Source organism: Perna viridis, chromosome 6 (genome assembly GCF_037379345.1).
Source record: "Perna viridis isolate PV_CMFRI_1.1 ecotype Kerala chromosome 6, ASM3737934v1, whole genome shotgun sequence".
NCBI lineage: Eukaryota > Metazoa > Mollusca > Bivalvia > Mytilida > Mytilidae > Perna > Perna viridis.
In genome coordinates, this window is record NC_142450.1 from 45,899,171 (window position 1) to 45,924,409 (window position 25,239).

General features: G+C 31.3%; 1 protein-coding gene across 4 annotated transcripts in view; it reads right to left on the reverse strand.

Annotated features, from left to right (window-relative positions):
* Positions 1–1,054: 1,054 nt before the first annotated feature.
* The window catches only part of LOC148615261 (uncharacterized), a 63,025-nt gene continuing 38,840 nt past the window's right edge, over positions 1,055–25,239 (reverse strand). The window contains exons 1-3 of one of the 4 annotated variants that reach the window (XM_088590014.1): positions 16,366–16,772; positions 5,102–5,257; positions 1,055–2,684 (exon numbers count right to left, since the gene is read on the reverse strand). In XM_088590014.1, the coding sequence (XP_088446140.1) occupies positions 2,523–2,684; positions 5,102–5,257; positions 16,366–16,428 (381 nt within the window). In that variant the 5' untranslated portion in view covers positions 16,429–16,772 and the 3' untranslated portion in view covers positions 1,055–2,522. Of the gene's footprint in view, positions 2,685–5,101; positions 5,258–6,594; positions 6,866–13,837; positions 14,085–16,365; positions 16,773–25,239 lie in introns of those variants that run through there. The other 3 variants (XM_088590011.1, XM_088590013.1, XM_088590012.1) reach the window with 3 other exon arrangements.

Below are 25,239 nucleotides of genomic sequence, written 5' to 3' on the forward strand. Positions count from 1 at the left end.
ACACGCCTTTTTCAGACAGGATTATATCATTGGTAAAAGTAGCCCGGTTGAAAGGGGCGTGGTTTGAAATTCATGACCTTGTTTATTGATTAGGTGAGAGGAAAATTTTGTATCCAAAATGACATCTTTTCTAACAGTTCAAATGGCATATTAAATTATTGATGGATATAGACCAAATATGTTATCAGATATTATTTGATTTCCTTTGAACTTTGATATGGGCGATAACAAATGTGTTTGGCATTAAATTGTTTACGTTATAATATATCTATGGTTACAATATAGTACTTATTTTAGATGAACAGATCTAAACTTTTGGGGAGGTTTTCTGATATATATTTGTTTTACAATGAAAATTGTCCATTATCTATATTCGTATAAGTAAGGCAAGTATTCGTTTACGGTCATTTTCTAAAGGTTCAATTAAAAAAGCCTGTCGACTTTCAAATTAAAAAAGAAATGAGACATTTGTCATGATAAACGATTCATTTTATTAATAATTTTATGTTTACATTTGGAAATCACCTATTAAGTACTTAACGATCTTTTATTCCAACTCACTCAATAAACAGACTCACTTGATATTATTATAGTTAAGGTTTATCACTAGATACTCCAAATTGTTTGTTTGTCATCACAAAAACTTAAATTCAATGGAAATACATAAGAGCAGTTTCTACTGAACTTTATTCTAGGCTTAAACGACTTTGATTTTTCTATATATCACTATACGTATTCATTTTAAAGCGTTTGACATGAGTGACAACTTTTGAGAATCGGTTTTCAAACGCCCACCATTTATCAGATTTTTTTTTCTCCGGACATAACCTTTAATTGCCAGTTTGCTATTTTTAAGAGGTCATACTTACTCATATTCGAGAACCCATAGTTTATTCCCGAATATAAATGATTAACGTTTTGACTAAACGTTTAGTTTTTAGCGTATAGTATAATTGGTTATTGCCTTTTATTGTATTAGTCCACGGATTTCCATGCATAAGCCTACCAGAATAAAAAAAAACACATTAAGAATTTTATGACAGAAATACTAAGACAAATATGATTATTTTATTAAAAATATAATCAAAAGAAAAATACTTTACAGATGAAAAGAGTATAGCACCATTAAAAGAATAACCCTCCAACGAGATATGTATCATTGTTATGAATATGTATAGATGATAGTATAAGCAAGAGAAGCAATGAACAAGATACTGGATATGTTCATTCACAACAGGCATTACTGCTAATAAAATAATACATGATCAACTTTCATTACCGAAATATATCTACATCTATCTGCAACTACTGAATTTAACTTTAGTATGTCACCAAGAAGTAAAACCATTTGTGTGGCATTTACAACAATGAGGAAGCGACATTCACACTCTTGAGAACACGTACAAAGAAAAGGATACAATTATTACATTTAGGTCATATTTGAGAAATAAACTGACGAATTTAATTCAAAATCTTGAGATATGTAATGGCAATATAAGATCACTGGAATTTACAATACTTTGTCAAACAATACTCACACGTAAAATAATTTCTACTGCTGACAGTTGTTTATTCATACCTCTCTTATGAAGTACTTTTCCGAAGTTATAGTATTTTAATAGACATAATTTGCCGTGAAATAAGCTTACTGATTAAAATATTGAAAACATTTGTTGTTTGAAAGTAAGCAAAATTACCTTCAACGACTTTTACAATACTTATTTTATTCTCAGTTGAGTAGCGTTATCGGACTAGACGTTAAATAAAACATAACATTCCGATGTGTATCAGCTGTTTTCATTCATTTCAGTAGCGTGAATGAACATCGGATTCATATTTAATGAATATATTAAACGTTATGTTTTAGAAAAATTATATCATATTCCGTACAAATTACTTACACACGTACTCGGTAGCACTCGCCTTGTGCCATGTGCGTCATCATGTATGAAACCAAACAATAACAACCTTCAATGAATGAAACTTTCTTCCTGTCGATGTGTGAAAACTGTGACCTTATAATGCAAACGACTATTGCCATATCTAACATCGTTCTACTTAATTCGTCCCTTCCTTCATTATAAAAAATACAAAGCAAAATTTCACTAGAGACCATTTCAACTGACATAGCGTAAAGTGCACTCCCAAATAAAGGCAAATTTGGTGGGTCTAAGGTTGCCGTAAGAGGTCACGAAAATGTAAAAAAAAGTACCGTTATTATCCCATAAGAATCGAAATAAATCATGGAAACTCCATTTTATCATTATTTTACCACGGGCTGACCATTTATGCCAAATTATTTTACCCCGCGCAATAGTGAGGTGTAAACTATCGCTCCTTAGCCATGACCGTTTGTAAAACAACACAAATATTACCGTTTGTATAATATATAAATTGTGACATTCAACAGTATTTAGCTATTAAGTTTTTCCTAACCAATGTTATTCTTAAAATTCCAAAAAGGCAATTGCTGGATGGATAACTGACGATTTAATCACTTTATGTATACACCGATTTTCTCATCATACACACTCTACGGCAAAGGCAGCAGATGGATGGTTGAAGTAAATTTGAAGTTTCAATCCACTACAGCAGACACGTGATCCGTATTTCTGTACATATTCATTGGTACTTATTAGCGTATCGCCACGAGGTACGCATTCACTTTTTATTTCAGACCATTTCTACAAATAAGAAAAAGAATAAAAAGTAAAATATGCAGAGGCACATATTTTAACAATATAATACATTTAATTATAATGTATCGGATCTAAATTGACATAGTTGTGTTTCTCGTGAGTATTTTGTGAATTAAAAAAAAAATATATGTTGTGAAATGACTCAAATTAAACGTAATTAAGAATTAAGTTTAAGTGAATATAGCCACGTTTTAAAGGTAAAAACGAACTACATACAGATGAAATATAAATAAAACGTAAAAATAATAAAAAAAAAAAATATAATAATAATTTTCTTTTATTTTTTGCGTTTTATTTATATTTTATGTAGTTCTTTTTTTCTTTTAAACGTGGCTATTTTTCACTTATTCTTATTTTGTGAATTGTTAGCTTATTTGACGATGCACTTGGAAAGCGCATATCTTTATCACATATGAATAGTCCGAATATTATTATATGAAAATTATTGTTTCCTTCGGAATGGATTCCAATTTTTTAATATCATATGTTATTCGATATTGCTACCTTGCAACATAAACTAAATAAATGTTGGCAACATTTCAGTATCGTGTAGCAGTGCATTGTTTGGGCATATCAGATTAAACTACTTGAGTGCTTCAAAAGTAAGATAAATTCAATTTGTAAAGGAGTATTGGTCTCTGGCCAAAAAGAAATAAGAATCGCTACCATTTGTGATTTATGTGGGAACATCTCCTTTGTAAGGTGGTATTGGTCATTAGTCAATGCAGAAGAAATGGTAAGCAAACCCAGAAAGGATCGATAGTCACATTTTCTTCGTAGTTTGTTTATTCTTTGTAATAAATAACAAGGCTATGTTTATAAAAACTACTAAATCTCTAAGGATTTAAAGACAGACTTTATTTACCTTTTTAACACAATTACTGATTCCGCCGGCAAAGACAAATATCGATGTTAAAATAATGTTGGCTTTATTACCTTCCACAGATAGTTTTCACGATATGAAACGTCTCGCATTAATGCCTTTTTGATATTTTTGGAAAGTAATTTTCTAACAAAAGAAAAGGTTGACGTCTTTTGGTTTTTTCATGTATGTAACTAATTGCATTTTACGTCATCACTATCACCTTTTAAAATCCATAGGGAGTGATTCATTGGTAACATAGATTGAACTTTACTTATTAGATAATATGTCGATTTTTTGTGCTATTCTAGTACAAAGAAGTATTATATATCTCTCTCGTAAATGTAACAAACGAATTTCCAAATATTGTTTCTATAGGGAGATCGATGTCGGTTTCACATTCTATATATATCCCTTGATACAAAAGGTTGGAACTGAATACGAAAAGCTTAAAACACATCATTTTCAAATCGCTTTTGTTGACAATACATTTTATTTTCTAATCATCATGCTACCACTAGTTTCACAAATATTGGCCAAAATGTTACCGACGCTTTAAAATATAGGGCATTTAATAGTCATCGAATTCCAAGTACATATCCTCAACGCAAAAACAGTAAACAGAGACGATCTACATACAAAATTTAGCGAAAAAGATAAAATACAATTATATATTAAAACTGAAGATCAGGAAAGCAAGACAAAAACCACGGAGCAATTCCACTTGCTATTCACACCTGGTCAGCATCAATTGATTTTTAAAACAATGTTTTACAATGTAAAGAATACAGAATTGGTGGATAATCATGCAAAACAAATACATTAATTTTAGAAGAAACAAGGATCATCATAATCTTCAGGACAAGATTACTATTAACATAAAGGTTAATCTTAAATTTTATAATCGCAACTAAACATCAATATTTAGAATGATTGTATGTATATGAATGAGTAACCAAGGGAACCAAGATTCTTGAGGGAATCAAAAGAATGTAATCCAGGGACAAAGACCAGACATGGAAAACAGACAAACACAACAAAGAACATAAAGTAACTAAAACCATACATACAAAGTAACAAAAGTAAATGAGCAAGACGAGATATAAATGTCTAAAAGCCCTCGGACATCACTTAAGATGAATATGTTTCGAACGAAATTAAAGCAAATAATTATTTACACTTTTTCTTATCTCGAGAGAATGGTATCATCTTATTCCCTCGGGCAAAATATTGTCTGTTACACATATACCATCTAGATGTTTACCCAAAAGGGTAATATTATTTGACTAGGACTTGATTGTCGTGTACGACTACTTCTTGGCTAACATGGCAGATGTGAACGACTGTTTGATCACCAATTGCTCACTGAATAAGACATTTCAAAAACGATCGAGAAAAGATAGTAAGTTTGACAACAAAAAAGGTATTTTCTGTCATAGCTACAGTATAGATTTTAGTTGTTTTAATGACAAATTTATCTAGCTGTTTAGATATTGCATGAGAGTCAGCTTATAAAACGATTTCATACAACTTTACAAACCTCACATCGGAAGACATATCCTAAGGCAGCATTGACAAGTGACACAGTAACCGTTTCTCGGGGATCACAACATTTGAGTGCTGAACATGGCATCACTGAATTAGCATAGCCTAATGTCCCATTACAACAATCATCTTTTACATTGAATTCTTGAACCTAAAAGAAAAAAAATACAGCTACATAGTCATATAACCAAGGATAGTAATTATCATTCGCTTTTATCGTGAAATGAAAGTCAGTATTATTCAAATACAAAAGTACCAATTATATTATGTTGCAAATTTCAATAAACTATACAAGTATTTTAAGGAGAAACATCTTAACAGTCATATACAATCATAAGGAAGATCCACCACCAGTGGCATCGACCCAGTAATTATGAAATACAAAAATCATTGATTCTCTTTTGTAACCATTTTTATGAAGTTTAATAGGTTCCATGGTTGCAACTTTTGAAAAGGCTTTGAAGTTCAATCAATTGTAAAGCTTCGTTTGTATGGATTTTTGTGAAGTTTGGCACTCAAACACAATTTCTTGACTTGAATTACGACTACGAGCATGTATAAACCCAATTATGATCTGTTTAAAGTTTGCTATGATTCTTCCAACCAGGCAGTATCTAACCATTGATATGTGAAATATTTCGAATTAATCATATAACATTGATGTACAGATAAATTTAACTTTTGGTTGAAAAATCGAATAGGTTTCGAGTGTCAGATTACACTTCCTTAAAACGTGTAATATGGACTTTTTTTTAGATTTTTAGAACAGATTAATATCTAGCAGACAACTAGTAATGAAGCTTTACTGATTTAACTTTAAATAACCCCTGCTGTCTTTATATATTGCTTATCAAACCGTTCTATGAAGTGCTATAAAGATCTGATATCTACTTTCACAGGATCTGTTGTGTCAGAATACCATTATTGATTAGGAAAGATTAATCGTGTTTGGCTGGCTTTCAATACTTGGCTTTTGTGACGTAATAAATTTGGTAACAACAATTCTCATGTAATGTAGCAAAATATTTAATCTGTGCATCATTGGGTAAGGTAGCAGAAATTAATCGCAGAGACAAGAAAAAAAATCCCTTTGTCAAGAAATTCATATTTCTGTGAAACATTATTGTGCATTTCTTATCTAGTCATTTTCACATGGCTTCGACAAACATCATATGAACGAGAATGAGAATGGATTCGCGGTTTCCTGCCAACTGTTCAGAAAGCTTTAAAATGTAAGATTGAATTGTACGAAATTGGTAATTTTCCCCATGAGATTGGGTGCAAGAATAATCTTTTACACACTGAATCAGTGATCTCGTCTAAATCAATATTTTAATATTTGAATTATTATGCTAGCAATCTACAAAGAACAATACAATCTACAGCTTAAAGAAGTTTTCTTCAAACAATGGCATGAAATTCCAAATGAAAAGTTTAATTATTAGAATCATAAAACATGATAACCACGAAGATCTACATTTATTTTACCTGTGGTCTTGTTTCATTAAAGAGGAATAAAATTATGATTACATTAATCCAAATGTCAGTCATTTTTTTCTAACACTTTCACATTTGAATTATCCTTCTGTCAAAAATCAATTATTTCTACACTTCAGTACCATTGCATTTTTGCATCCTTGTCATAACACTGCCTTATATTCTATATCATGCACTGGAATAAAATGTACATACTTGAGTTGATTAAGCTGTGCGGATAGCATCTACGCCTTGCCTTCATTTATTGATTTTAGTCTTATCACAATTCAGGAAAAAATTCATACACTCATATGTTCTTTAAAATATAATTTATGATATCATTATGAATTTATGCTGCAATTTCATGAACGTATGGTGTTTCTTAAAGCTATTTGTTTTCCCATAAATGACAATTTAATTACACTGAAACATTATACATAATTACCACTAAAAGAAGATAACGCAAAGTATATTTGTAATTTGCAAAAATTAACATCTTTTCAATGTTAAAAAACAAAAAAATATATTGTTCTAGTATGGTACTATATACAGTTAACGTATGAAGCGGTAATTTATTATTTTAACCTAAGAAAGTAGACAAATAATATTTTAATCTTAGACAGAAATGACAATTGCTATTATAAAAAAGAAACTCCAAATAGCTTAAGACGTTCAAAACTAACTCTAGAGGCTGCAGACAGTCATTAAAAATGTGCAAGAATATTTCAAAGTAGGCACAGAGTAAATGATTTTTCAAATTTTCGTTTTATTTTAGTCGCATTTCCATTAATTTGAAAAGACAAGTCTGCACTAGGAAGTTACAGAGTCTGCTACTGTTTGGTGTTTTCAGCTATAGAGAGGTAGAAAAAAATCAGTAACAAGATATCACGTGAGGCCTCATAGAAATCTTGATATTAATAGTCATAAAGTTTGAATAGATGAGTATATCATACAAGGAAATATAAGTATGTATAAAGCGGTCATATAAAATTTCATAACATTCATACCTGAGGAACAATCATATCAACTTTCATTAAATACTAGTTTCTAAGGGCAATATGTTTGAAAGTAATAACATTAAAAATAGCGGAAAACATCAAAAAGGGGTAATAACTCCAACCTCTCAACATAATTTTACCACAAATAGATCTCATCACGCTGAACACTTTTCATAATTTTGCTTAACCTATTAAACGGTTTAAGAGATATATGCAAAGAATTTTTGTCTGGCTACTATGTTCTATCAGGCGCGTAGCTGAGGCCAAATTGAAGTGTAGGCAAAATTACGGCATGGGGTCCAGGGGGGCGAAGCCCCCCGAAGCTCCGCGGAGATAGCGTTTTAGGGCATCATTTATGCCTCTCCTGGATGTATTTTATCTCATCTTATTTAAAAAAAAAGCTGGCAAAATTAAGTACAGGCAAAAGCTTTTTTGCCTAACGGCAGCTACGCGCCTGTCTATTTGTAGTTATAACTGTCATGTTTTTGTCGGATAAAAAGTCGCCATATCAGTTCTATGAAGAGGACCATAAGTAACATTCAATTGGTCTAGTAGTGTTAGAAAAGAAATTTTTGAAAGTTCATCAACGACATTAAAAAAACGAAAAAACGTTGAAAAAGGGCAATAGCTCCAAAAATGGCTTTTTGATTTACACGAAAATTTAAAGACTGCATGGTAGATCTTAATATGCTGAACATTACCCTTCATCAGAATTTCTAATTTGTAACGGTTTCTGGATAAATGGCTTAAAAGTGCTTTTTCACCATGCATTTACAAAAAAAAAAAGTCAGTGAACACTCGGACAGTTTGTTATATTTATTTTAAAACCATGTTTTACCATGTGATTACTCTTTAAGTAAAAACATAGCTATTTAATTACTGAAATGCATTTTCAATGACTTGATAATAAGATTATTGATTAATATATTACGGTAATAGGAAACTTTAATGATGTTTCGGAGTTTTAGAAATTATCACATATATCTTTAATGCAAAATGTATTTTCGATTTAATAGCAGACGAGAAAAAAAATTTTGTTTATTCTTCCAATTCAAACATACGATATTTAAATTGAAAGTGGCATTACTGGTTATAAGAGTAGATGGTTAATTTTTACGATTCCCGTTATGTCTTACATTTTATTAATCTTTATGAACCCTTTGAACGAATGTAAGGGTTTTAAGGAAACCAAAGATTACATCAATATATGTAATGGGTCTAAAGAAAAAAAACCAAAGAGCAACGAAACTTGTATTACCCCATAATCTGAGATCATTGAGCAATTTTCCGGGTAGAGTAAGTTCTGTTTTTTTTTCTCGAAATAAGTATTTGTCAAGCGGAATGGTGAAAAGAAAGGAATTAAAACTATTGCAAATTAAAGAGGAAAACTGGGAAAATACTATAAAGACATATTCAATAAGGACCTTCTAACGAAACGAAGCCGCTTTGAACCGGTCTTTAAACAATAACAGAAATACTCGAGTCTGGATGGAATCCCTAATACCATTAGCTTAATTTAGATTCATTGATAATCTATCAATATAGTAATTAACACTAACACAAGTATTGATAATTACTGCAGTAAATAGTTATATGCATTCATGGTAGACATTAAGTGATCGATATCAGCCTATTATGTTATCAACACTTCCATCTTTCAAACTTATATATGCATCAGCAGCTTTCTGCAGCTCTCGTATTACGGCATTTTCATAAAACAAAAAAAAATGTTTATTTTAGCTCTTCTAAATCACAGGTTTTAATACGTGAATGTTTCCTAATATACCGATTAATTGTCAGTTAAGTAGATATATTTTCCGGGAGCTATTTACTCAATGCAAATGCAAAACGAAAAATATATTAAAGTTTTATTTTTCATGGAAAAAGATACTTGTTTGATATATATTTAATTTCAACGTAGATTGGACTTAGATATTTCATTTAATATGGGATTAAAAGAAACCATGGGTAAATATATATTGGAATCTTGCAATACAAAGACTATACTAACCAAAACAATTACCAATTTTTGAGACAACAATAACAGCAAAAGTAAACTGTGCTTAAATGACCAAACAATAATATACCCAGGTCATAGCTCTCTGGGAATCCACTATAATATACCCAGGCCATAGCTCTCTGGGAAAAGCAATAATATACCCAGGCCATAGATCTCTGGGAAAAGCAATGATATACCCAGGCCTTAGCTCTCTAGGAATCCATTATAATATACCCAGGCCATAGATCTCTGGGAAAAGCAATAATATACCCAGGCCATAGCTCTCTGGGAAAAGCAATAACATACCCAGGCCATAGATCTCTGGGAAAAGCAATAATATACCCAGGCCTCAGTTCTCTGGGAATCCATTATAATATACCCAGGCCATAGATCTCTGGGAAAAGCAATAATATACCCAGGCCATTGCTCTCTGGGAATCCATTATAATATACCCAGGCCATAGCTCTCTGGGAAAAGCAATAATATACCCAGGCCATAGCTCTCTGGGAAAAGCAATAATATACCTAGGCCGTAGCCCTCTGGGAATCCACTATAAATTTACTTAATGTTATCTTTAAAAACATTTGAAATTTCGCGTTTAAGTTTGACATATTAAGTTTATTATATTAGGATTTCATTTGCAGTTTAAAAGATTTATGTTTTTCATTACAGAAACCTTTTTCATTTGTGCATTTACAGAAGAAGAATTTGACGCGGTTCCTAGACAAATCTCAGAAATAGCAATGCGTCGGATAATATAATATGACAATGACACATTGTTGTCATCCGTTTAAGCCGGAAGTATTCCTTTTAACGAGATTAATACATGGCTGTTGTGATCCGGTGTGTAATTCTAAAAAAGTCGCAATTGATTTTCTCCGGGTAAATAATTATATGAAATGTTCGATTTCTACATTTGAAACATAACAAAGAGACAAATTAAATGATTATCGTCGCTTTCAAATTCTGTTTTGCAAACGCATGAAATGTGTACTTTGTACGGCTGATCTCATACATAGAAATTCTGCATTGCGTATAAAGATTATGTTTAAGAATGTTGCTTAAATCTTAAAGCTTAAATTTTTTTTTATAAAATGTAGTACGTATTTCCTATAAAAACGAGTTCCCCAAATTTCAACATTCTTTTAAGTTTTTACGGTTTGTGATTTTTTACAAATTCTAGAAATACAACATTCTCAGCGGTTGGCTAGAATATTTTACTCATTACATGTGACGTTAACAAACGCCCATCAAACCAGTCGTTGCAACTGACATCTTAGCATTAATTATTAAATTATTAAAAAAATGATCTCAGAAAAGGTTTGCTTTGATTTAAATATTGGATCGGAACTATATCAAGGGCGGTTAGGGTCTTGAACACTCAGTCGAACAGCCGAGAATAACAAAAAATCGTAAAATAAAAAAATCATAGCATAATATTAGCGCATGCATACAAAGTATACATTATCCATCCGTTGTATATATGTATTTCTTGCTCTGTTTAAACAAATTTCATAGCGAAGTATCAGACTAATTACTTAATCTAGATCTGCATCAGTAAACTTGACATGTTGTTAATGTTCAGATTTCTGCTTTAGTGATAAATCGAATGTACATCAATTAGAACTGATAGCCTGATTTCCGGTCATTACTTTATTATTACAAACCTTGAGAAAAAAGACGAATTTGCTTACAACAACATTGACTTTAAACAATCTCATCCATATAAAGTGCATTAACAATGAATTCATCATTTATCAAAGGTTATATTGTAAAAATCAATCTTGATCTTACCCTCTGTATTCTATACATATTAGACTGGTGCAGCGTTTATTGGTGGAATACATTTTAGAGAATATAATCAAAACATTTTGATAAATGACGGCACTGCATCGTGTTGCCTTCAAAATTACATTTACTACCATTTAAATACAATTGTAAGTTTTGTTTGATAATGAAAAACGTATTAATGATCTCCTAGTATGTAAAGGATCACTAAAAGTATAAAAGTACAAAACATAGTTAACAAGTTTAGCGTATTTTGTTTTCTACATTCTTTAAATGAAGGGAGAGTCGAAGTTTCATTACATCTATTAACCCTCGCACGTCTATGGTGTCTGTCACATGTTCGGATCCATTAGTCTTTGTTTATTTTGTGGAAATTTGAAATTAGGTCTTTATCTTATTAACGTCTATGATGTAGTATGATTGCTAATTTGTTAAACCGGTGCATTTGTCCTGTCAGGCGACAGTCGAAAGTAGACTCTGGAATATGAAATTTCTCATTGTTCACTGATGGCATATACACAGACTTTGGTTGTTTTACAGTGTTTGACTGAATTATTGTCTCCTTGCCACATTCCTTGTTTTCACTTTCGTCTCTATTACATGTTGAATCAATACACAAATATAATAACAATCACTTATTAAGCTCCTTCCAGTCAATAAGAGACTTGATCGTACATAAGGTGTAAGAAATATTCTGATACCCACATACTGCCTGCAGTTGAGGGTAATATTCTAGATTACCACATGAAGGAAAAATTATCGCACTAATATACATATAGTATACTGCAGGTAGTATGTTTTTTTATTATAATGAATATCATTAAGTTCGCGTAAAACATCGAAAGCAAATTTAATCGGGAGCTTTACCTTTTCATTAGCACTTATATAGATATATTGCACGGTACAAAAATAGACACACAGAATCTGACATAACGTATGAGCTGTAATATAAAAACTACACCTGAAACGGACAAAATACTGTTGCCCCACACAAAAGGAAAACAGGTCAACACACTGTAAAATTCAATTGTCAAGGACCCATTCCTTCACTCTTATGAGGATGACTTTATAGCTGACTTGATCCGAAAGAAAGAACATCGTTTAGCTATATCTTTCAACACAAGTTTCCGCTATATAGACGACGTATTATCGTTAAAAAATCCTAGTTTCGGGGATTTGATACATCGCATCTACCCCAAAGAACTTGAGATAAAGGATACTACAGTCAGTCTCATATCTTGATCTACACTTAGAAATCGATGGTAAAGGAAAACTGTTGATTAAACTTTACGACAAACTCGATGACTTTTCTTTTATTTGTGGCAACATCCATTCAGCACCTGCGTATGGAGTGTTTATATCGCAACTCATACATTATGCCAGAGCTTGCCGTTACTATCCAGATTTTTTGTATTGCGGTAGACTTCTTGCAATTAAGCTTCCGGAACAAGGGTTTGTTGCTACAAGATTGAAGTCATCACTACAGAAGTTTTATGGTCGTCATCATGAACTCGTGGATCGTTATGGTGTATCAATCTGCACCATGAAAACTAATTTGTTCAACGTGTCATAGTTTTCCTTTCCTCTTTCCTCTACCCCGGACTTGACTTTTTATAACCAACATGGTAGGTGTTTCTAGAAAAGCAGAGGACGCTTACCCTATCGGTGCACCTGGTTCATGCTCCCAGCTTTTAGTGGAGTCCGATTTGCTTATTTACGTTTGCTACTTTGTATGTATTGGTTTAATTACGTTTTGTTCTTTGTTGTGTTTGTCTGTTTTACATGTCTGGTCTTTGTCCCTGGGATTACATTCTTTTGATTTCCGCTAGAATTTTGGTTCCCTTGGTTACTGAAAACATTTATAGTCATAATGTTAGACCTATTTAAAAAATAGGAAAAAGAATAACAAAATAACAATATCAAAATACATAATGAAAACTGCAAATTTCGGTATAATGTTCATTGCCTCTTATCGGCTGCATTACATATAAATGGAAAATGGAGACGTAAATAAACAAAAAACTACAAGAAGTACTCACATCCAACTTATCGAAATAGGAGGGTAATTTATGCACAGAGAATATCCATCATGAGCAATGCAAGGAATGAATCTATTGTTTAAGGTTATTTAATTTTTGTTATACTTCAAATTACAGTAAAATGTATTCCTGGTTTGGGTTTTAAATTGCATAATATAATAAATTAAAAAAAACATGATGACATTTGTCTGAACAGAAATATTTTCAGAAGAACAACTGGCGATATGGAGGAATGTTGACGTATTAATACTTTAAAAAGTATTTCAAATATCCAGCGAAATGGCATGCATAGGCCGACACTTAACAAGCTTTTCACAAAATTATACAAAACGTGTAAAATATATTTTATCAAACATATCGAAATACCATACACATTTATATTGATAGAATTGATGAAAGAAGAATATTTCTATTTCTAAGAAAATGTTTACCTGAGTTTTTATTACCCTGGTATCTAAAGCCAGCAACATTATATATATCCAATGTTCCATTATCATTTTCATTCAATTTATCTAATTCCTTTCATCTTATTCTGTATATTCTATTGATATATTTTAAGTAGAGATTCTAATCCACTATCGACAACAATGTCATTTCGATGTCAACAATTGTCTATCATTCTAGAGTACAGCATTAAAATCTATAGCCTACAGTTTGGTGCTACAGTGTTGGCTGCCGATAAGCTGTAAATGCATTATTTAACTACCAGTGGCTGAAAGCGTGTATAAAGTATTGAAATATTTAAGTGTTCACCTTTCAGCTAGCATAGAAACATTATTTTTTCTGTTCATCTTTACAGCTCATTACAATTATACAGTCATTTTATTTTTTTAACCCAGGGAATTCATAAGGTCAATTCTACAATTCCAGTTTGATAATTAATGTAAAATACACTAACTATTCGCGAAGACAATTTATACTCATACTTGAGGATATCTGTCCTTCCTTGGTTAACAAAACAAAAGAATACCTCTTTTAATTATTGAAACGTATACTTTAATGGTTTAAATCCGTTCTCGATTTGAAAACAGCAAAAATTTCATATTTGTCGTTTTCTGTCGTGCAAGCACATACTTAACGCCTCTCCTTTGTGCCTTCTTACTCTTTAAAACCAAACAACCTCTTGACAACCTCTCTAAGTGTACATTATTGCAATATTTTTATCCAATAATTATATGTTCCAACCAATAAAATTCAATTAACAAAATCTTACAACGTCTACTGATTGAATCTTTAGTAAAAGTCTATTTTTTGTGCAACATTTTTCAAAATAATCAAAATAGCTCAAAATTGTTTTGGCGTTCTTACGACCGCTTCAAATCTTTGAACGTTGACCCTTTGATCTCACTTATTCATTTTATCTGGAAGAGATCAAAGTTAAATGAAAAATAGCAAATACCGTTGCCTTCCTGAAGTTTTTACTCTTCCAAAGAACTTGGCTACTTTTACGTTACTTTTCTTTAGAGCTGCTACAATAGTCACAAGAAATAATTCAATTTGTCAGCAGTGGATTTTATCTGACAAATCACAAGCTACAGTAATGGACATGAACCTGCTTGGATATCCAAACCTTATTTACAGAATGTAATGGAAACATCTATCACATATTCAATTATCTCTCTGTCAAATTTACTTACAGACGCTTAGTGTTTTGATATAGCCCTAAAAACTTGACCCTTGCAGACGATTTCACACGCGCCGTGTTCTATTTGTCAACTGTTTCTACAAGTAGTTGTGAAGTTTATGAATTGTAACAGAAGTTTAAATCATTATCATTTCACGATGATTATATAATAAATATTATGACAGTATTGAAACAGTTGTAGGCTAAAAAATCAGAAACAAAATGCTACAAGGACAGCTTCCTATCTTAACTTAGGTCATTAAAACCAGAGACCCAGGGAAAGTGATTTGTCAACCAGATATAAAGAAATATCGTTCTGAGGTGTTTTCGCGATAATAATTTTACCTATTGAGTGTTTTTCTAATAAAAAGTCACAAGTCTTTCGATTTTGTTGAATTAGCATAATCGACAAAACTTGAACTTAAAAATGAATAATTTCAAGGAACTGGGAGGTTTCGGCAAATAATACCTGTAAGATTGTCAGGGCAACAGGTGATAGCGTTGACGCGTTATTCCATTACCTAAGAAGACAAAATGATTTCAGTTTCTGTAGTATTCATAAGTATCGCTTTTATCAATTAAATTTTAATTTTGTATTTTGGAGAAGCCTAGATCATCTGCAAGATTTTTTGTTACGATTCAATAAATATACTTTTTTTCCGTTTTCTAATACATTTTAAAATAAACATATAATATATGTATGTAAGCTTAAATACAAGCTCTTAACTTATAAAGAGAATAAAAAACAATATTAATACAATATAAGGCATGGCCTTTGTCAGTTGTTGCAAATTTAAATGTACTGATGCATACACAATACAATCTGTTGTCATTTTTTGATTTTCGAATGGTGAACACTTCAGTTTTTGTACAATTTGTTGTTGTTATGAGTATATGCAGTTAAGAATTAATTATATTTTAAACGTCATGCATTATTTGAATGAGTAATCAAGGGAACCAAGGTTCTAGTGGTAATCAAAAGAATGTAGGGACAAAGACCAGACATACACAACAAAGAACATAAAGTAACTAAAATAATACATACAAGGTAAAAAGTAAATAAACAACTAAGATTCCACTAAAAACTGGGAGTAATTTTTTATGGGTGGATATTTTATTATTCATATTTCGATTGAACTGGTTTTAAATTTCAAAAATGTCTAAACGCAATACAAAAAAATACATTTTTGTTGGTAAAATAAATTTGTGTTTCATCTCATTAAAGCATTATTTTTTTTTTTTTTTTTTTTTTTTTTTTTTTTTTTTTTTTTTTTATAAAAAAGTACTTTATTGAGCTTGTAAAATATTTATCCTACATATATATTTTATACTTACCTGGGCATACACATACATCCCGAACGTTATAAGGAACAGTAAATAAAATCCTAAACTATCCATATCGTTTTCTAATCTAAGTTACATCATCTGAAGATATGCCAAAATGTTAATAAGATAAAATCTGTGTTCAATTTCTAACTTTGAATAGAAATGATGTCCTGTTTGAAGAGTAAATCCACATCGTGATAAAATCAATTCTAAAATAAGTATTGTCGATCTGTTAGCAAATTTATTTCAATATAATCCAATCATTTGAAAAAAAATACCAAAAGCTGCTTTCTAAACAAATGGATGGTGTTTTAAGCAGAAGAAACAAAAGATTCTGTTGACCATTACAAAGTCTTTTGCTTGATCTCGCATTATGCAAATGAATCAATTATATCGTGAAAGCGTCAACTCTTTCTGCCATAAGAGACGAAATAGGAATTCGATTAGGCTGAAAAATCATTGACTTAAACAGAGAATAAACCTGATCTAATTGTCTTCCAACAGCACATATATCTTCACATTTTAAAAGTCGTTATTGAGGTCAATCTAACTGTTACTTGTGGCATACAGAGGTACAGGTGTTTAACTTTATGTTTTCACAAAGATTCGTAAATAAATTCAGTTATTGAAAGTGTCAGCGTCACTTTGAAGTTGGTTGCCAAAGATAAATTAAAGGTATTGTATTTTGAAAAAAAAAAAAACAAAAAAAAAAAAAAAACAACTACTATTGCTTTATTCAATAGTTTTTGTATGTGAAAGTTGGCGAAGTTTTTTCTACCTTAAAAGAATTTGAATCAGTCATTCGATTCCTCATTTGATTGGAATTTTAGATTTTGAGATGCAGTTGCAATACGTGATCATTTCCGTTCTGTTTGATATTACTGTGGCAATTTTACATTCCTAATTTATCACTAGGCGACACAATGATGCATGCTTTGTAATTCTGAACTCCATTATAATGCTTATAATTGAAGCAGTTTAAAGAAACAAGTGAATGATTGTGACCATAATCATCAAATTGAAATTATGAATCTTTGTACTTAAAACAGAGGCAATAAGAACATGTATGTGCATGACCACTTGTATAAAACGTTCATTTGAAGTTCAATAAATGATATTATTATGGAACGTGAATCCTACTTACCATTCATATATTAAAACAATGATGGTATAAATATGGTTTCCGTGATATGAATTAATGTTTTGAGTAGTCAATAATAAACTATGTGATTGCCTTTTGGCTTCAAGAAATTTTACAAATAAGGTTTGATTCAATACGAATTCCTTACATTTTGTGGTTGGTAGTATGTTCGTCAATATCGTTTACTATATAGTATATTCTAATAGACCATTGTCAAAGAGTTGTTATGTATGAAAGACATGTATTTAGATAACTGCATAATACAATGTTCTGCCAAAATTTCATCTTTTTAACTTTTTTTTGAAAAGTTTAAAGTTCCCAATCAAATCAAGGGAGGACTTGTCTTAAAAGAAGGCGATATGTCAAAGGAAATAATAGATATTTAATTTGCCCAAAAAGTTAATTGTTAAATGAAACAAATTTGAATCACAATGATTTAAAGTAGTTGATAAGATATTTGGTAATGTGCAGAAGGACAATTATGTCCTCTTTGGATGAGACTTTGACCCATCATTCTGACTGATCAATATGCAAATGTTTCGGTTCATATCTGTAAATCACGTCATGTAGAATTATTTGACTTTTAGAGTATATGGTATTCATATGATTTTGTGTTCTTGTTAATAGATAAAGCAGGTCAATTCATTAGTCATGCGACAGTCATTTGGAATCTTCTATATAATTTGAGCGAGTCAACAGAGCAGGGACAATAAAATCTTGATATAGTACTTAATGGACAAATAATGTACATACTGGTTTGATTTCATGATTTTTTTTCATTCAGACATTTCACACGATCAGGATTTTTATTTGTTGCTGTCATGTCTGGTTTCCCATAGATAAACCATCTAATTTCTTGAAACGGAAACATTTTTGAACCATAGCCATTAAGACTATGGGAAAAATTCTGATCATGAATGTAATAACACACTTGATTTGATAATCTCCATTTTTAGTGTTTACAGTATTGCCATTTTCTATAGAGTTTTGCGCTTGTTTTACGGAAGATTGTTTCAAACTAGACTATTATAGATACTATAAATAATAGGTACAATTATAATAGGGAATATTAAAATATAAATTTGTATAATTTTTTTCCCAGAGTCCTTGTCTAATTGTCTTTAAACTGTCTTCTGTCTTAATATACTTGTTTTGTCATGTTCAGCAATTGTAATAGAAAAGAAAATGCTTAGAATTGTCATGGTGGAATATCAATATCATTTATTGTATGTTTGCACGTCAGAGATAAAATGAGTCGATATCCATCTGCCATAGACAGTATTTCTCTTTCTCTAGACGAGACCACCAACAAATCTGCCCAACGGGTGTCTGGTAAGAAGTAAAAGCTGTTACCCCCAGACCACCTGATGTTTCCATCTTCAGAGAAAAAAAATAAAGCAAACTGACATAAAAATTAACAATGTGCTTAATTACGATAATTAAACGACCTTTTATATGGCTTTATTTCCGTTTCAGGAAATAAGATTGTTTACAGAATATAAATCACACATTTAACGCTAATATTTATCAGAAAAATGTTTTTTATTCACCATACAATCAGATACAATAATTTAAAGATTATCATTACTTCTGTAAGTTATATTTTCACTGCCTTATAAAAAATATTGTCCGTATTAGAAAAGCTTCCTTAAACTAATCCATAGTCACCTAATATATACTGTGGATTGTGTCAAATTCTTCATGAAAATTGTTTTATTTCAAAATCCATAAAACAAAAGGAATTCATTAATATTCCAATTATTATCGAAGTCATACACTCTTGTCGACACTTGTGTCATGGGTCGTCGAACCAAGTAAAGATAAAAGAAGCCACAAAAGGAACATCTCTAGGTCATGATAAAGTCTACCGGGCTTGTTTACTAATATAACAAATAATAATATAGCAAAGAAAGAACGATACACAGAGTGGCACTATTTTAGTTGTACCCTCCAGTTCAAGTCCTACCAACAGTGTGCAAAGTAGTTGTGAATTCACCATGCGGGGATGTATACCTAACGAAAATGAAAACGAGTAGAACTTTAGTACTCTTTCTTTCTAAACACGATCATTGCACTCATGCACAGATCAGTGGACCACTATGCATCATATATACAAGCTATTTTCGAAGATGTATTATTTTTTCGTGTATACATTTTCAATACATCTATATATAGATTGAGAACCAATGACGCAGCTTTCCATATATGGTAATTGAGCGTTACTACTGGTTTTCAATTATGTATATTAATTAGGTCTTCGTGAAAACACAAATAAATCATTCTTAACTTCATATAGCGCTAACCTGACTAGAAAACCTTTGTTACACTCGTATCTAAATAACTTGTAGTTTTTATAAATACAAACGTTTATAAAATGATTATTTTGTGTCACAATTCCTTCAATAAGCAAAGCGTGTGTGTAAAAATATTTTTTCCAAGGATTTTGTACTTTTTCAACACAAATAGCATTAAATCTATGTAACGAGAGCAAAACATATAAATATGATTGAAAACATTCCAGATATAGAATTATGTCTATAATTTGCTGTAATTTTGTGATCAATGTTTATCCTGGTAACTAAGATTCATTTTAATATGAATTTAAACTCTAGAGAAGAAGGGAATATGAAATGATGATATATTACTTTGTACAACCGGATCCTCGATGATTTTTTTTCGCTTTGATTCATCTTATGATTACAATGTTTATTAGTTAGTTTAATTTCGGTGATCTATCCTAAATAAAGTGTATTCACGGTGGTTTTGTAACCCAGTAAATACAGTTGTTTTGCTCAAGCAGTCATACTTCATACTAGCTATCATATGATATATAGTTGAGTAGTGTAGCGGCTAATATTGCTTTTTATTTTGTTCATTTCACTATCTTGTACAGTCGTGTCCAACATTCAATTTCCTAACTGTAGTAAGTAACTATACTTAATCAATTATCTTAGGAAAGCGCAAACTTTTTCTAACGTTAGAGAGAAAATAGAAATTCCGATATGACTGAAAACATTGACTTTTAACCCTTAGAGAATTAACTTAACTTCTTTTAATCAAGATGTAACATGAGACATTCGGAAGAGCATTTGTACAGGTGTCTTGCTAGATTCTAAAAACTAAATCCAGGGTATAACTTATGGGAATAATATTGAGTGAAATAAATGACAAAAAAACAGATCTATGAAAAGTATGGCATTTATACGGTATCATCAACAAATAAATAATAAACAAGTGAATGAATATAGAATTAAAATTTTAAATGAACTTTATCTCTCTGTAAAGTAAACGTTTAAACGTTTTTTTTTTAATATTACAAATCAATTGATTAGAATGTCAAATACGGGACAAAGTAACTTTTGAAATGGTTTTTGAAATAGTTCTGATGGCAGTCATAGATTGAGATAGTAATTACTGAAATGTATTTCCTTCCGTTCAAGTTGACATTAATTAAGGAACTTTTATCAAAAGTGGTACACCATCAAATAAAGGATAAAATGAATGTACTCACTAAGGAGATAAATTTTGAAAAAAAGTATTATTTCAGCTATTTGTAGGTGAAAAGTTGTTGATCCTATTGGTACTGCTGTTCAATAGTTCCAGGGTTTTGTTGAGATATGGTTGTTCATTTATTCTCATTTCTCATTTGTAATTCCGACTGAAAAACAATATACATCGTTGTTACTCCATAAAAAGATGGTAATCAAGATGAAAAGTTACTCATTGAAACACGGGTACACATTTCGAAATTTCGAACTATACATGATTGGTACTTTTCCAAGGTAGTCGTATAATTACGCCTTTTACCCTTTGACTTTTAAGACGCTCTGCTATGGAAACGCATTTCTCCTGATCGAAATTCTTATTACCAATGGGCCTAATACTGATTACTTGTTGGCGTTAGAAAAAACTGTATCGGAAATTGACATTGCGTGCCGTGTGTTATTTCCGGAATGAAAATTACAAGTAAAAAGGAACAAATTTTACTGCGTCCTTTTTTACTTGTTGGTGATTAACACTTGAATACAAATGTGTAGTACTTGGCAGAGATTCCAAATACTTTGTTTAAATTCGACTTCAATCATATTCTAAATATACCGAAGAAAATGTCGTCAAAACGCTGGAAAGTTTTTAAATCCCGACTCAAAAGAGTGTACACCTGGATACAAATATATGGTTCTTGGTAGAGATTCCTAATACTTTGAGAAAGATAATTTCAAATCATCTTCCTAATATACAGAAGAAGATATTTACAAAATTCTGGAATTTTTAATTGATAACATATTTGTCCAGTGTGGTGGACGCGTTTTTCCAATGGAAATAAATTGCGCTCCTCTATTGGCTGACCTATTCCTTCTCTCTAATGAAGCTGACTTTATAGCTGATCTGATCAGAAAGAAAGATTATCGTTTAGCTAGATCCTTTAATCTCAGTTTCCGCTACATAGATGACGTATCATCTCTAAACAAATCCAAATTTCGGGGATTTGATACATCACATCTACCCCAAAGAACGTGAAATAAAGGATACTACTTGAAGTCAGCCTCATATCTTGACCAAGACTTAGAAATCGATGGTAAAGGAACACTATTGACTAAACTTTACGACAAACGTGATGACGTTTCATTCAGAATTGTCAACTTTCTTTTTTCTTTGGCAACATCTCTTCACCTGCGTACGGAGTGTTCATATCGCAACTCATACGTTATTCCAAAGCTTGCCAAAACTACGCAGACTTTTTGTATCGCGCTAGACTTATAACAAATAGGCTTCTGGAACAGGGTTACGTTGCTACAAGATTGAAATCATCACTACAGAAGTTTTATGGTCGTCATCATGAACTCGTGGATCGCTACGGTGTATCCATCTGCGCCATGGAAATTGATTTGTTCAACGTGTCCTTTCCTCTTTCGTCTATCCGGATATGAACAACTCGGCGGATGTTTCTAGAAAAGCAGAGGACGCTTACCTACCGGTGCACCTGGTCCGTAGTTTTTAGTGGAGTACGAGTTGCTCATTTGTTTTTGTTATGTATGGTTTTGGTTACTTTATGTTCTTTGTTGTGTATGTCTGTTTTCCATATCGGGTCTTTGTCCCTGGATTACATTTTTTTGATTACCTCTATAACCTATAACCTTGGTTCCTTTGGTTACTCTTTTACAACAACATGTATTCGACAAATGAATTCTCATTCCGTATTGTCAACTTTTCTTTCATCTGTGGCAACATCCCTTCAGCACAGCACATTCGTATGGAGTTTTAAGTTGTTTCTGTTCTTACTCTGTTAATTTTGTGATATTCTAGACGTTCTGTCTGGTTTTTTTTTCAGAATCAAACTAAAAATAAAAAAACGCTTGCAGTAAGAACAAAACAAAAACAAAATAGTTATTTTGCCTACATGACATAGTGTACTCCTCCCATACTTATATGTTGCATATCATTCCACTAAATGGAATAAAGTCGATAAGCCTGAACGATCATCACAAATTGATATAATTTTCTGTGTAATTTCCCACTCTTGATGCTTTTGTAGAAAAAACAACCACAGTAAAACCTCGAGAGGCCTCGGCAAAGAAATTAGTGATTTGTCAAAGGTAATTACAAATTATACAATTTAATTAGCCCACAGAAGCTAAATTGTAACAATTAGACTAACCATGAATCACAATTGTTTGATTACAGGAATTCCAAGTTTTTTTGTGTCGCTATGTAATACATGTAGGGATTTTTTTTTATAGAATATCATTTGGTTTGTTCAAATGCGTTAATTTTCGACGACTCTTCTCAAAGTCATACGATTGATTGTTTGAAAGATTTTAAACTGCTTTTAAATTGCTTTTTAAAATTAAGTTTATAAGGTGAATCATGCTATCCAAATCATACCAAATTCGTTTTTTTAATACACTTAAAGATCATAAACCAGTCTTCGGTTTTCATTGCTGCACTTTTGGTATAAATACTTTATAGATTGTGGGCAAACTTGGCATTTTGCATTAATTATCAATCTTGATTTCGTTGATTTAAGTGTTCAAAATACAGATTTGCACGTTGATAGGATTACAGTTATGTAAAAATAAAGGCGTATGTAGAATAAAAACCTACAATAAAAAACCTTTGGTAGCTCGATTTTCCCGACAAATGAATCACCTGTACCATTGACAGTATCATATTGATATTGGCATTTATCAGAAATCTTGTGTACCATATTACCATTCAAAAATTAAAACATTTATGTATATTTAAATTGAAACTATTATATTTTCTAATATGATGTTATAAATAAGATCATCAATACAAAGTTTATATCGAGAAATTTACAATGAACATTAGTTTTTAGTTCTGATTCAAGGGTTTGAATGTTAATTTATTATTAATCGAATTTACGTGCATTTTTAAGTTATTGATAATTGACAGTATTGCAGCAAGAACATCAATTTAATTTGTTTTCACAAAGAGTAATGTAGAAAACCAAGATTCTAGCGGAAATTAAAAAATAATGAGCAGCTCGGACTCCACTAAAAAACTGGGAGCATGAAAAAAACAACAACAAACAAAACAAAAATACCACGCAGCTGGTGAGAGGTTACTCCTTGAAACTCGTGTTGCCAGGAGTAACCTCTCACCACCAGTATAGTATCAAATTTGAATCAAATAATTAATTGAATACAAGAAGTACCCTAAACTACAAAATCGATATTGGAAGCGAAGTCTATTACCAAGTGTAATACAGGGAATGAAGCATCAGTGATTTAGGGATTTTGAAATTTGTAACACTGCAAATTTGACAAATAGCATATGACATTATTATGGGTTGGACAAGTCTGACTACTGCGTTGGTGTATACCTTTGAATACAGCATGTTTATATCAATTATTATTAATTATTTAATTACGATGTGGCATTCAGAGTACTATAAAAATGAAGTTTTTATAGTAACGCAATTTTCTATGAGATTGTTCTGTGCATTCTTCTGTTTAATTCCTTAATACACCACCAATGCGATTAAGTATGAAAGAGGCTTATCTTTGATGGATCCTTCTTTTATTATAGTGCTTTTTAACTGCTGGAGATCATCTGACATCTAGATATATGATGTTGGGGAATCATATGATGTCATGTTATTGTTCAAATCGTATCAAAGTCTAATGCTGTAGTTCCCTTTTGACATTATGAATGAATATCAAAGTTATTGATTTTTTGGTTGCCGACAAAATTCGTCAGTGACGATCACAACTGTTGAAACCAGCATTTGGAAGTTACAAATACAATAAAATTTATGAACATTACAGCACTATGAAGTTGAGTGGGATTGACTGGTCTTTTTTTTTCAATCATATAAAAGAGAAGTTTTTCCAACTAAATTCTGATCAAAACGCTTTTACAATTATATCTATGTCGTCCGAACTGTTTTGTGTATATTGAAATTGTCCCCAACCAAGTCCATTGTAGTTCCTTAAAGTAATATGATAATGTTATTAAATGCATACGAAGGTTCCGGTTCCATATATAGGGAGAAGGAAATATAATGATAGCATCAAGTCTGCTTACATAGTTTGGGACCCCAAAAGTATATACAGTTGTCGGTGTTTTCTTTTCATACGTCATACAGGTTTTTGAGAGAAAAAATAAAATAAAAAATCATATCTATCAAGGAAAAAACTACCTATAGTTATAATCAAATCGTCAATATAATTAGATATTGGTGATTTATGAATTTAACTGGACTTCAGCTAAATACATAG